The sequence below is a fragment of the Tetrahymena thermophila genome (genome assembly GCF_000189635.1).
Source record: "Tetrahymena thermophila SB210 genomic scaffold scf_8254803, whole genome shotgun sequence".
Taxonomy (NCBI): Eukaryota; Ciliophora; class Oligohymenophorea; order Hymenostomatida; family Tetrahymenidae; genus Tetrahymena; species Tetrahymena thermophila.
In genome coordinates, this window is record NW_002476559.1 from 664,274 (window position 1) to 678,331 (window position 14,058).

The following is a 14,058-nucleotide window of genomic DNA, read 5'->3' on the forward strand; positions in this document are numbered from 1 at the left end:
AAATCAAATAATTTTAGAACTTTCTTGCTAAATTCCTAAAAAACCCACTTGAATTTTATGGTAACTAGGCAGAAAGAGGATGCAATATCGCCTAAAATAAATAACAGTATCCCATTATTTACTGATCTGAACTAGCTCCCTCCTATTTTCAGTAGATTTAAAAATGATTTTTACTTACTCATATCATTCCTTTACTTTATAATACACGAGAAGTAATTCTATTAAATTGCCTTTGTCCAGGTTTTAGAAAGCAATAAAATTTACAAACATATTCAATAATAATGCAAAATATTCTAGTCTTTAAATTGCATACATCATGAATTTTATAATAATTTTTAATAAAAAAATATAATTTAATTATTTATCAATAGATGAATAGATATTATTGCAAAATTACCTTTTTTTTTATATGAGATGGGAAAAATTAATTAATATTTTGATGATAATGGTATTTAAAATAAACTTTGGTAAATGTTTTACTTATTCAATATTTAACTTTTTATAGTGAATGATACAGGAGTTTATATCATAAATTTCCAAAAATATTCAAAATGCAAAAGAATTTTAATTAAGTACATATTTGTATAAATTAATTTAAACTTATTTTTATTTTATATATTAACAAGATAAATAGATTTATTTACTTCAAATAAAGATATCAAAAAATATTTTACAATTATGTATCTAAAAATAAATAAATATTTTGTTTTGATATGATAAAATAAATACATTTATTAATCAATTAACTAATTTGTTTACGATTTAAATGAGAAATAATAAATTTATTAAGTAACTAACTATAATATTTAATAAACGCTCTCAAATAAAAATTAATTAAGTAACTTGCTATAGTAGGAAATAAACAAATTTAATATAATATAATAGGTTAATTTAACTAAAAATGATAGTTGTTAATAAATAGGCTAACTCAAATGTAACTTAGACTACTGTCCGTAATTTTTATCCAAAGAATCCTCCTAAATCAGCAGCTTCTCATTCAACAATGACTTATTCAAATGATAATTTGTTTAAAAGCTAGCATGTTTATTCTCCTCATAATTAATTTAGTTAATCAACAACTCCGAATGCAAAAAATTTTAAAATTGAAGAATACAGCAGTGCATATGGAACTCCTAAGTATTCAATAAATTAATCTAAATCCTAAAAAGTATTTCATAATACAGCTTAATCCTTCTTCAAACCATAATAAAATGAGTTAAGTGTTTCACAGTCTTAACATCAACTTACTTTTAGTCAAAATTTTAATAACATAAGTAGTAAAAAGTAAACTGAGGAAGGAGACAAAGAGAAATTGCTAGATGCAAAGAAAGTAAGACAGCAAACTGAAATGAATGTAAATTTGCTGAAGAATAGAATACATCTGCTGGAGTTAAAAGAAAAAGAAACTGTGAATAAAATGATCTAAACGTAAAAGAAAACTATTGACATTATTATGAATAAAACAAGTCACTAATAAAAAATTCAGAAAAAGTAAGAATCCCTTCTAAAAGAGCAAGAAGAGTTGATAAGAAAATAAATGGAAGTAAAAATATTGAGAGAATAAAAAAAAACAAAAGATGAAATATTGAAGTAAAAAAGAGTTCAATCTGCCTAGCTTCAAGCTAAAAGGATAAAAGATCTTAAAAGTTTATATTCTACACATTTACAATACATGCAAGAAGAAATGTGGTTAAGGAATGCTTAAAGCTACGAAACTGTCAAGCTCCAAGAAAAAGAATAAGAAATGAAGCGTAAATAACTTGAGGATAGTAAGAAAAATCTGGCTCACCAATTATACAAAAACAGATGTAAGTAGGAGATTTCAAAAAAAGCTTAAAACGAAATGTAATATTTAGAACTTGAACGCAAAGAATAAGAGTTATTAAAAAAGCTTGAAGCTTCTTAAAATTTATAATATTTAGCATTTACTGAACTACAAAAAGCTCTTAGTCCTTAACATGGTTAAAGCATTTCAAATAATTCCAGTACTAACTTCAAATAGAGCACTCATAATTATTACATTGAATGATATATTAAAAAAATTTATTTTATTGGCATTGTTTATTCGTTTTTTAAATTAATTACTTTATATAAAAATCTTTTAAAAAATCAAAATAAATAAAAATTTTATAGATTGATTTCTTAATTTAAACGAATTAATAAATAATAAAACTAACAGATAGATTATTTACATAGAATAAAAATTTTAGAAATTTTAAAATAAATATTTATTGATTTAATAATAAATGAAATAATGTCTAAATTAAAGTATTGTTTTAAATCAACTATTAATGATTATCAAAATACCTTTAATTCTCATTCATAAACAAAATTATATTTAAAATTTTTAGCATTAATTAATTTTGTTAAATCTAAATGGCATTTTACTCTAGATTTTATGTTGAAGCAATTAAAAATAAAAAATTAAAGTATTTTAAATTATTTCGAGGTTTAATTAATAATTTTTTTAAATTTAAAGAGCTATTATTACACAAATACTTTTAACTCTATCTTTTAATTGCTAAAATAATTAAAAATATAAAATTTATATAAGAAAAACTAAGATATTTATATATATATCATTTTTAAATATTGATAACTCAAGATATTAACTCATTTTTATGCCACATTTTATGATAGAATATTGAAAATTATTATAGTAAAATTAAGTAATTAGTTTAGATTATTTTTCACTAAATTATTCTAGAATTTTGTTTTTATTAAGATAAAAATGAAGGATGAATCCTACTTTCATTTAAATTTTTTTAAGGAGAGATTGTTGGCATTGTTATTTTTTTTATATCAGATTTTGTGTCTTTTTCTTTAATCTTTTAAAACTCTTTAACAACCTGTCTGTATTCATTGAGTGTTTTTCCAGGAAAACACCTACGAACATTGTTAATTGAAAATGAGTCATCGAATTTTTCAAGATCATCAACATATGTCTGTTTCTATTTAGGCAATATTATAAATAAAGTTAAAAACCATAAATGAAATTAAATATTTTACCTCTGGGTCATTTATTGAAGAGTAGTATGTCGTTATTTGCTTTTAATTAGAAAATTATTCATTATCAGAATAAGTGGTTGAGGGTTATTTAGATGTTGAACTAAATCTTTTTTTAGTTTGAGATGTAGTCCTAAAATCAACGCTATTCAACGTTTGATCTCTCACTATTTTAGACTACAAGGTCATAGTTTTCACAAATGAATTATTTAGCTTTGACTCAATTTTATCTATTTCACCTGAAAGCAATCCTCTGAATTCTGCTTTATCAGTGATTTTTTCTGGCCACTTTTCAGATTTTGGCTAACTTAAATCATTAATATGAGGATTTTATTTATGGACTATCGGAGATTTAAGGTATTTTAATGGAAAACTAGTTGTTGTAGTAGCTGATAAAGAAGCAGAGTGGATACTCCTATTTTTACTGTTGACAGAAAATGAATTTTAATGAGCATACAAATCAGATTCATTAATTTGATTCTAGGTTCTATTTAGATTTGATCTATCATCAATAATATGAGCAGGTGCTGTGTTATATTCTAAGAAAGAATCTTCTTTAGTAAAGTTAACTTTTTTTATATTTTGATTTAATTAACTCTCATTATACATTTAGTTTTCACTTTCAGTGTTATTTTTAAGCTCTTTAGACCTAGAAATTTCAGTGACTGACATTTCATTTAAAGGATTATAAGGATTTTCCATAATCATACTATTTGAGAAATTTCCACCTGCTTAGTTTTCAGTGTTGTTCTAGCTGTAAGACCTACTTTTCAGTGAGCTCTTCAGCTGAGAATTCTTTTTATATATTTTTTATTCTGCTACTTCTTGTACCAAATCAGCAGTATTCTTCATTTCATTAGGATTCATTGGTTTTTCTAATATTTAAGATATGCTGCCATTTCCAAAAGCTGGAGGATTTTATTAGAATTTCTTTTGAAAATCTAATTCATTTGATAATGAAGACATTGAATAGTTAAAATTTTAATAATTTTGATGCTAAAAATTAGCTATTGGTGATTAACCAGATATTTTTTTCTCCATAAGTATTGCGCTAGCACTAGCATCAAATGGTACGTTGGTATCTTTTTGATATTAGTTATTGAAAATATTATTGATTTTGTTTTTGAAGGCTTCAGACTGCATAGAACTGTTGATAAAATTAGAACTTTAACTGCCATTAACAGAAGCTCCAAAAGTTAATAAGACATTTTTATTATTATTTTATTAAATATTTTAATTAGTTGATTAACTGCTTTGTGATGCCATAGTATACTATCTGCCAATTAAATTAGTATTTTGATCGTTATTATTTGAGTATGGCTTTTATTAATTATATTTATTTTTATCTAATTCATATTATGCATTGATCTTTCTAAGGTAATCTCTCTCTTATTCCAAGAACTCCTCATATTACTTCTTTAAAAGCGCTTCTTGTTTTTACTTTTCAGCCACTTCAGGGTTTATTTAGCTCTTTGAACGAACCTTAATAATCTCTAAGACAGGCCTTGAGGGATTAGGAAGAGGAGAAGTTCTTTTAGATAAAACTTTTTATTACATTTAAAAATTTTTAATACTTCTTTCTTTGAAATTATTTCTAATTTTTTCCATATTAACTTTGACTAAAGAATTTTTAAGCTCTTCATCTTATTACTCTTTTTCAATCCTTTTATTTATATTTTCCACAGCTTAACTATCTTTTTCTATTATTTTCATATTAAATGATTGGTTTAAGTACTTTTAGCTTTTTTGGTTTAACTCATTCCATAAAGTAGGAGCGAATCCAGTTAAGTAATGCGTTCCCTACTGAGATTTATTCAGTGTTCTCTTAACTTTAATGCTTTCTTCTTGCATAGACAAATCATTTAAGTTTTTTTCATTGATATTGTATATAAATTATTATGAGTCTAATTGAACATTGATTCTTTCCATTTTTCTTTCATGAAGACGGTCGAGAGCTTCTTTTCTCATGAAATTTATAACCGTTTTATGTTACTGCTTCAAGTTTTCTTCCTTTTAAACTTCTTGCTGTTACAAAGCAAGCCTCTTATCTAATCCCAAAGTTTCATTTGCATCATGGAAGAATTAAAGATATTTTCTACTAAATCGATACTTATTATTCCACTAATTTTCATTCTACATATTTGTATAATATTTACTGTCTTTCAAAATATCTTTTCCTGTTTCCTTGATATGCGTATACTCTGGCAATTTTTTAAGGAGATAATAATTCTCCATTGCAGGACGTTCATTTAAGTTGATCATTTAATATTTTTTGATAAATGGTTTATAAATGCTTTAATTTATCTAGAAAGAATAGAAATGAAGCTCAGAAATGTCTTCTAATAATGATATAATTGGATTTAAATTATGATCTATTTAATTCTAATGATAATCCTTGCTAAATTCTTTTAAGTAAAATTTATACCTTTTTATACACTATCTTAATCTTTTTATTTTAATTAATAGTCAAAGTAATAAAATTGAATGATATAAAATTTATTTGTTAATAAGAGTTACTTTGATTAATTTATATTTTAATATTGCACTAAATACTATTGATGAACAATACCTTCTTATTCACTAATAAAAACAAACCTTACAATTAAATATGCTATTAGCCATTCCTTTTCTTCTATGTAAATTTAAAAAATCCTTTCGCTTTATTTTCCTACATATTCGACTTATTCCTTAGAATAATCAAAACTATTAAACAAAATACTAATTAGTTTTATGAATTATGAATGCCAAATATCTTATTTAAAACCAAAAATATATCGCACTATCCTTCATAAATAGATTAACTCAATTATTTTAAATTAAGTCATAAGTCTATATGTTTATAATTATTTATTATTTAGACAAATTTTTTTCTATTTTTGATTGAAATCTTTTTTGTTCTAAATATTTTTTTTAATCAATTTCTAAAACTTAATTTCCATTAAAAATACTTATTTGAAAATCTAATTTTAAAATTTCATTAAGCTCAATAAAAATATTTACATTTAAAAATACATTTCATATTAAAAATATAAACAAAATTTAATTCTAAAAGATTAAAATAAATCCTCTAAACATATTTTTATTAGTCAAAAATTTAATTTAAATTAAATTCATCAATTTTTGTTTTTTTGGCCAAAATACTCTTTGGCATATTAGAATAATGAAAATTTGGAGTCTTTTTATCTGAAATATTCAGTGTATCTATGTATGAGATTTATAACATAAGAAATATTTTTATTTTGTAATTCATCTATTATTTCTTGAATGTCATCAAGTTCTTTATCTTTAAACGAACAGAAAATCATTTCTCTTTAGGCTAGACTTGCAGCTACCCATTAAATCAAAAATTTTAGTTATGGGTCACCCATAAAAATACCGCATCCCCATCTTCCTGTAGAAATTTAAAACTTTTTACCATTTCCTAAAGATTGTTCAGACTAAATTAGTTCTTATCCTCCATGGAAGCCTATATATGCCTTCAATAATTCTCTAATAATGCTATTCATTCTGTACTAAATATTTTAATCATATGATTAACCATAATGAATTGCATCAATTGCCAATACAGCTGTCAATTTTCTATTTTAACTATCTAATTTTATATTGCTTTAATCTACTCTTCCTTCACAATGAAAAGAATCTCCATAACCACTATATTTTGTGTATATTTCAGATCCTATAATCATTATAGCTTCCCTATCTTCCATTTTTGGGCAAAAAAGTCTGCTAATTATTAATTCTGGACTTATCATGAATCTAATTTCTTCTTAAACTAATCCGTGATCAAGAACTCCTCCTCCTATATATATATATATACATATATTAAAAATAAAATTAAAGAAATATTGTCTATTTTAATCAAAAATGCATATTTCTGACATAAAATTACGCTTAAAATCAAATTATTTAAAAATCAAAATATTTTTCATTGCTTTTTAAGTTAAATTAGTTTTTATTTTATTTATTTAAATATTCTTTACCTATATACGCATTAGCAAAGTCTAAGTGTATGGCATCTTTAAAGTCCTCAATATTTGCATCTTTTTCGTTGGTTACTTTTATAAGTTTGGTGGTGTTTTATTTCCAAAATATACTTACATCAGAGTTAGAATGGATATTTTAATCAAAAACAATTCTGTGGTAGGTAACCTTTTGTTATTCATATTCACCTGGTCTATTTTCAATAGCTTCCTTCACTGAGAGGAAGTAGTTGTAAATGCAAATAATTTTTTCTATCTTTCTATCTGACTAGTTATAATTTAAGCTTCCTGTATATAATGATTTGAAGCTATTACCATAGGGTATATTTTTAGAGATTTGAGAAGAAAGAGTACAAAAGAACATATTAGCTAAGAAAGTAGCTACCTATCTTTTAGTAAGAGTTATCTTTCCTTCTTTATTTTATACTAATATAGGAACATCGTCTAGTTGAGTGATCTCTAAAGCTAACTTTGCTATAAAAGGTACTAAATTCTCAAAAAAATCGCTTTATTTTTCCTTCAAATAATTAGTCACAAATATTTTAAGAGAATCTAAGTTAATATTTGATGAGCTTGTGTTAGATATTCTTATTAATTAAGTTAATTGAGTAAAAAATTCATGCCTTTTTATATGCTTTTTATCTGCTAACTCTTTTAATATCCTTTCTTTATTGATCCATTATTTTTAATCATAATAAGGTAGTTAATAAATATTTTCTATTTTTTGTTTAGCTTATCTGATTTCTAAAATTTATCTGATCTTCTATTACTCCTCAGTTTCAATTTCGATTTCAACCTCTAACTCTGTTTCTGTATCAGTCTCTGTTTCATTCTCATATATTTATTTTATTGTTTTTTATAATTCTCTTCTTTTCTCTTCCCTTTCTGATGGGACACTCTCTTTATACCCATTTGAATTTTCTAAAACAGAAATCTTCTTGATTTGCTCATCTCTTTCATCAATCATTCTTCTGCTATCATCATCTTTTAAAAATATTTTTATTACATGCAAGACTTCTCAACTTTTGAAAATCAAATAATAAACTCCTTATAATATAATAATAGTAGTACTTTTAAATGCTTCAATAGAACTGAAATTGTTTCTAGAGGTTGACTTAACTATTCTCTCTACTTTGAAGAGACTTGTTATTTTAGTTAATTGAGTTGTCTATGGCTTTTTTTTATTATTATTTCCAGAATTGCTCTTTTCTCCTGTTAAAAACTTTTTATTCATTTTATTAGATATGTTTGATATTATTTTTTATTAATATTAATATATTATCCTTGAATGTATTTTTGTTCAAATATTGAATTTAAAACGCGCTAAGGTAATTATTAAATTTTTATCAGTAATTAATCAGTATTGTATCTTAATTAAATTTTCTCTTTATTATTCATCAATCAAACAATCTTTCTAAGCAAGCATCAAAGTTTCATATAAAATTTAATTAAAAAGAATTTAATTCAACAACAACAAAAAAGAAAGCAAAATAAATTATTAATCTATTCAAAAAAATAAATATATATATATATAAAATAAAATCAATGGATATCATCTTTTTTAGTAATTAATTTTGTGTCTAAAACACAAATCAAATCATAATTATAAATCTAATTGAAAATATTAATCATAACTAGTATATCTATTGTGTGATTATTCATTCTTTTAGTAATATATATTTTTAAAAATTGATTCATTTTTGAGTAATTTACATTTTTGGAAATAAAAATTTGTAAATAAGAATCAATTTATGAATATTCAAAGTATAATCCAATATGAATAAATACTATTTATTGCTTAATAGGATTTACAAGAATCATTTATGATTAATGTTAACTATAAATTAATAATATCTTTAAAAATAAAATTGTTACAGAATACGTTCCATTTATTTGGAAGATTATTTTAAAATATTAAAATTAAATAATACTTTAAAAAATAAAATACTTTTATTTTATTATAATAGCTTTTTATTTAAATACAGAAAATAATAGATATTCATAATACTTTTTTTTGTTTTTCTACGAAAGAGATAAATAAAAATCCCTTTGTAGAAAAGCAATTTAGAATTGATAACTCAAAATGGAAGATAGTATTTTTCAAACAAATTAAAAAGAAAACTTTAAAAATACTAAAACCCTTTTATTTAATAAATGATAGAAGATGATACGAACAACGAAGAAGACAAAAATAAGTAATTAAAGCTAAAATATTTCAAGAATTTACCATTTTATTCTACTTTAGTTGTTTCCCTACGCTGATGGATGCATTCAATTAACAAACAGCAAGTAATTAAGTAATATTAGCCATTTTATAAAATAAAGTAGAATTATTTTTAGATTTTAAAGTTTTTATGAAAATAAAATTAATGATTTAGTTAATTTATATACCCATTTTTATTTAAAAAGTTGATTCATAGGTGAAGAATTAGGATAATAATAATTTACTTTCTAATAATATACTTTAAAGAAATGATAGGTTATTTATTTAGATATTTACAATCTTATTTATATATTTTTAAAAATAATTTTAAGGACTCAAGTTTAGTAATTTCAAGATAAGAAACCCTACAGCCAACCTAATCCTAAACTAGAAAAGTTTTCTTTCCTATTCGGCGAATATGAAAAAAGCATTAAAAAAACTAATAATACTATTAATTGATAATAACGTATCAAGTAATTATAATTATATATTCTAATTTATCTCTTAATTGATATTTTTGTGTTTGCTTCGTTTTTATTTTAAAAAATAAAAATATTTTGTATTAAAAATATATTTAAAATAAACAAAAAATAAATTTATTTTTACTTTATTTTTAAAAATTAAATCATATAATTTTTTTAATTTATTTTTCAATCATTTTAAAAAATATTTTTTTAAATTTAAAATAAAAAAGCAAACAATAATTTTTTTATCTTGACTAATTCAATTTATTTTTAATATTTATATTTTATTTTTTTTAAAATCATTTTTTTTAAAAATAAAATTCAAACAAAATATTTTGAAATTGAATAAATATAAAAGCATTATTCTTTTTTGATTATTTTTATTTCAAAAAAAAGTATAATGTTTGTAATTTTAATTAATTAAATATGAATGATATAACATGTTAAGATTAACTTAAATTTTTTAAATATGGATTTGGATAAAAACCAGTAATTAACTAATTTATTTTTAACAAAAAAAAATTAAAGATATTTTATTAATAATTTCATATTTTGATATAAATTTATATGAAGAATTAATTAATTCATAATATCAAATTAAAAACAAAGGCTAATATGAAATTTATTTTACAGTTCAATAAAATTATATTAATTAGTTAATTTACTTGCTTTTTTTACTAACCTATTTGCTTTTTATTTTTATTATTTCAAACTCACAAAAATAAAGCAGCAAAAATGGCTGCAGAGGCTATAAGAAGCTTAGCACTGCTTTTAACAATACATTAAGAATTGTCAGAGCTAGCTTGTGTTTTAGCAGGGTTAGCACTAGAATTGCAAGAAGTACAAGCATTAGTTGAAATAGTTGCACCTGATGCTGTCAATTATGAACAGTCAGCGATGGCACATTTTGTTCCAGAAATTTACCAGTTATCAGTCTTAGCACCAGATTTACCACAATTAGCATCATTGCAAGCACCATTTTTAAGGCAATCAATATTAGTAGTTCCTGCAGTAGCAAGTGAAACAGCGAAAAGGCAAAACAAAGCGAAAATAATCTTGGAGTTCATTTTTTTTATTTGAAGAATTTTTTTTTAAGTTTATTATTATTTTAATTTTTAATTTATTTTAATTCATATTTGTTTTAAGATTTGGTTGTAATTTAAAGCTTACGAAAATATCTTAAACATTTATAAATTTTAAGTTTATTGGTACTACTGATTGGAATGGCTAAACTGATTAATTTATTTTGATATTTTCTTTTAATCTATACTAAAATAAAACAAAGTAGGTTTGCTGTTTTTGTCTATTTCAATTAAATTGATTTCCATCAAAGTAAAAGAATGCTAATATTTTATAAAAATAAACTAAGAAAAAATGAATGCTAATTTGAATTTAAAATAACTAATTCATATTTTCAAAGAAATAAAATATTTTAATAAATACTTTAATTAAGATAAAAATTTTGATTTAAACTTTGATGATGATTTTTGAAAGTAATATTTCTACACAAATACATTAAAATAAAACTATAAATTTGATATAAGCTACCTTATGTAGCATTAGATATTTATATTGCCAGCCTAATGTAATTTTTAAAAATTAAAAATTAAAATTTGCGGTGGTTATTCAAATTTCAAAATCAGATATGACAGAATTTATTAATTAACCTAATTTAATTAAAATTTAATGTTTTAACTTGAAACAAATTTACTATTTTGATGTGTTAAATCTAATTGGATTTACTCTAACAATTATTTGTAACCAATCAAATCATAAGTGCAGTAAAAAATTGAAGTAAAATTAATATTCCTTAATAAAATATGTTATAAAATTCTAAATTATTAAACTATAAACGTTAAATACAATTTTTATATCTAAAAATCTTTTTTATGATAGCAAATTTAAATTTTTAAGTGTTTTTTTATAAATTTTTATAAAATAAATTTATTATTTTATTACTTTAGACATAAAAATTATTATTTTTTTTAAATCATTTTTTTGAAAAATAAAATTCAAACAAAATACTTTGAAATTAAAAAAATATCAAAGCATTATTTTTTATAGATTATTTTTATTTCAAAAAGTATAATAATTGTAATTTTAAGTAATTAAATATTATATGACAGGTTAAGATTGACTATCAAAATATGTATTTAGATAAAAACCAGTAATTAATTTATTTATTTTAACAAAAAAATTTAGGATATTTTATTAATAATTTTATATTTATATATATTTGTATGAAGAATTAATTAATTCATAATATCAAATTAAAAACAAAGGCTAATAAGAAATTTATTTTACAGTTGAATAAAATTATATTAATTAGTCAATTTACTTGTTTTTTTTACTAACATACTTGTTTTTTATTTTTATTTTTTCAAACTCATAAAAATAAAGCAGCAAAAATGGCTGCTGAGGCAATAAGTAGCTTAGCACTACTTTTAACAATACATTAAGAATTATCAGAGCTAGCTTGAGTTTTAGCAGGGTTAGCACTAGAATTGCAAGAAGTACAAGCATTAGTTGAAATAGTTGCACCTGATGCTGTCAATTATGAACAGTCAGCAATAGCACATTGTGTTCCAGAAATTTACCAGTTATCAGTCTTAGCACCAGATTTACCACAATTAGCATCGTTGCAAGCACCATTTTTAAGGCAATCAATATTAGTAGTTCCTGCAGTTGCAAGTGAAACAGCGAAAAGGCAAAACAAAGCGAAAATAATCTTGGAGTTCATTTTTTTTATTTGAATAATTTTTTTTTTAGTTTATTATTATTTTAATTTTTAATTTATTTTAATTCATATTTGTTTTAAGATTTTGTTACAACTTAAAGCTTATAAATATTTCTTATACATATATAAATTTTAAATTTATTGATAATACTGATTGGAATAACTAAATTAATTAATTTATTTTGATATGATCTTTTTATCTATTATACTAAATGTTTTTTAAATTGTAAAATTTAAAAATAAAGTAAAATAGGCTTGCTAGTTTTGTCTATTTCAATTAAATTGATTGCAATCTAAGTAAAAGAGAATGCTAATGTTTTATAAATAAAACAAGCTAAGAAAAAATGAAAACAAATTTGAATTTAAAATAACTAATTCTTTTATTCAAAGAAATAAAATATTTTTATAAATACTTTAATTCTGATAAAAGTTTCGATTTAAACTTTGATGATGATTTTTGAAATTAATATTTATACATAAATACATAAAAATAGAACTAAATATTTGATATAAGCTACCTTATGTATCATTAGATATTTTTATTGTCAGCCTAATGTAATTTTTAAAAATTAAAAATTAAAATTTGCGGTGGATATTCAAATTTCAAAATAAGATATTACAGAATTTATTAATTAACATAATTTAATTAAAATTTAAAGTTTTAACTTGAAAAAAATTAATTATTTTGATGGTTTAAATATAATTGGATTTACTCTAATAATTATTTGTAACCAATCAAAATCACAAGTGCAGTATAAAATTGAAATAAAGTAATATGTATCTATTAATAAATAAAATATGATGATAAAATTCTAAATAATTAAACTTTCAACATTAAATACTAATTTTTTTATCTAAAAATTATTTTAATGATAGCGAATTTCAATTTTTAAGTTTTTTTAAATATCTTGTAAAATAAATGTTATTTTGATAGATTTAACATAATAATTAAGTACAATATAAATTTATAAATGAATAAAATATAATTTGCTATAAATAATGTTCAAATACGCAACGATTATTACTAAGATAAACAAAATTGAGCTTTAATAAAATAGATTTAAAAAAATTATCTAAGGTAAATTTAATAAATTCGTGTAAAATATTAAATAAATATTAAAAATTATTTTTTTTTTACAATTTTTACTTTAAAGAAGCATTTTATTTGGAGGGTATTATTTTAAAACATTTTAAAAACTTTTTATCAAATTTATAATTAAAATTAATTTAAATTTTGAAAAAATAGATTTAAATTATTTATTAACTAATTTATCTTTAACAAATAAATTTAGGATATTTTATTAACAATTTCTTATTTAGATATAAATTTTGTATGAAAAATTAATTAATTCATAATATCAAATTAAAAAACTAAGGCTAATATGAAATTTATTTTACTTACAATTCAATAAAATTATATTAATTAGTTAATTTAGTTGCTTTCTTTTCTAGCCTACTTGTTTTTTATTTTTATTTTTTCAGACTCACAAAAACAAAGCAGCAAAAATGGCTGCACTGGCAATAAGAAGCTTAGCACTGCTTTTAACTATACATTAAGAATTATCAGAGCTAGCTTGAGTTTTAGCAGGGCTAGCACTAGTATTGCAAGAAGTACAAGCATTAGTTGAAATAGTTGCACCTGATGCTGTCAATTATGAACAGTCAGCA

The 14,058-nt window shown here is 21.7% G+C and overlaps 7 protein-coding genes across 7 annotated transcripts in view; 2 read left to right on the top strand and 5 right to left on the bottom strand. All coding sequences in view use genetic code 6, as the record gives it.

Annotated features, from left to right (window-relative positions):
• Positions 1 to 814: 814 nt before the first annotated feature.
• Positions 815 to 2,029, top strand: TTHERM_00006440 (hypothetical protein; the record flags this gene model as incomplete). Its single annotated transcript, XM_001008125.2, has 1 exon — positions 815 to 2,029. Exon 1 carries the CDS (start codon positions 902 to 904, stop codon positions 2,027 to 2,029), a length of 1,128 nt encoding a protein of 375 aa, XP_001008125.1. The 5' UTR covers positions 815 to 901.
• Positions 2,030 to 2,690: 661 nt separating this feature from the next.
• TTHERM_00006450 (hypothetical protein) lies at positions 2,691 to 5,268 on the bottom strand (the record flags this gene model as incomplete). Its single annotated transcript, XM_001008126.1, has 2 exons — positions 2,691 to 2,951; positions 3,010 to 5,268. 2 exons carry the CDS (start codon positions 5,266 to 5,268, stop codon positions 2,691 to 2,693), a joined length of 2,520 nt encoding a protein of 839 aa, XP_001008126.1.
• An 851-nt stretch (positions 5,269 to 6,119) lies between these two features.
• On the bottom strand, positions 6,120 to 8,220 carry TTHERM_00006460 (poly(ADP-ribose) glycohydrolase; the record flags this gene model as incomplete). The annotated part of the gene is made up of 3 exons (XM_001008127.1): positions 6,120 to 6,805; positions 6,987 to 7,970; positions 8,058 to 8,220. The coding sequence occupies 3 exons, from the start codon at positions 8,218 to 8,220 to the stop codon at positions 6,120 to 6,122; spliced, it is 1,833 nt and encodes a 610-aa protein (XP_001008127.1).
• Positions 8,221 to 8,816: 596 nt separating this feature from the next.
• TTHERM_000006469 (hypothetical protein) lies at positions 8,817 to 9,648 on the top strand (the record flags this gene model as incomplete). The annotated part of the gene is made up of 4 exons (XM_012795639.1): positions 8,817 to 9,181; positions 9,232 to 9,275; positions 9,396 to 9,465; positions 9,522 to 9,648. The coding sequence occupies 4 exons, from the start codon at positions 8,817 to 8,819 to the stop codon at positions 9,646 to 9,648; spliced, it is 606 nt and encodes a 201-aa protein (XP_012651093.1).
• Positions 9,649 to 10,366: 718 nt separating this feature from the next.
• Positions 10,367 to 10,720, bottom strand: TTHERM_00006470 (cell surface immobilization antigen SerH6, putative; the record flags this gene model as incomplete). The annotated part of the gene is made up of 1 exon (XM_001008128.1): positions 10,367 to 10,720. One exon carries the CDS (start codon positions 10,718 to 10,720, stop codon positions 10,367 to 10,369), a length of 354 nt encoding a protein of 117 aa, XP_001008128.1.
• Positions 10,721 to 12,039: 1,319 nt separating this feature from the next.
• Positions 12,040 to 12,393, bottom strand: TTHERM_00006480 (cell surface immobilization antigen SerH6, putative; the record flags this gene model as incomplete). The annotated part of the gene is made up of 1 exon (XM_001008129.1): positions 12,040 to 12,393. The coding sequence occupies one exon, from the start codon at positions 12,391 to 12,393 to the stop codon at positions 12,040 to 12,042; it is 354 nt and encodes a 117-aa protein (XP_001008129.1).
• Positions 12,394 to 13,874: 1,481 nt separating this feature from the next.
• TTHERM_00006490 (cell surface immobilization antigen SerH6, putative) overlaps positions 13,875 to 14,058 on the bottom strand; it is a gene marked incomplete at both ends in the record, with an annotated part of 559 nt that continues 375 nt past the window's right edge. The window contains one exon of the mRNA XM_001008130.3: positions 13,875 to 14,035. Within this exon, the coding sequence (XP_001008130.3) occupies positions 13,875 to 14,035 (161 nt within the window). The remainder of the gene's footprint in view (positions 14,036 to 14,058) is intronic.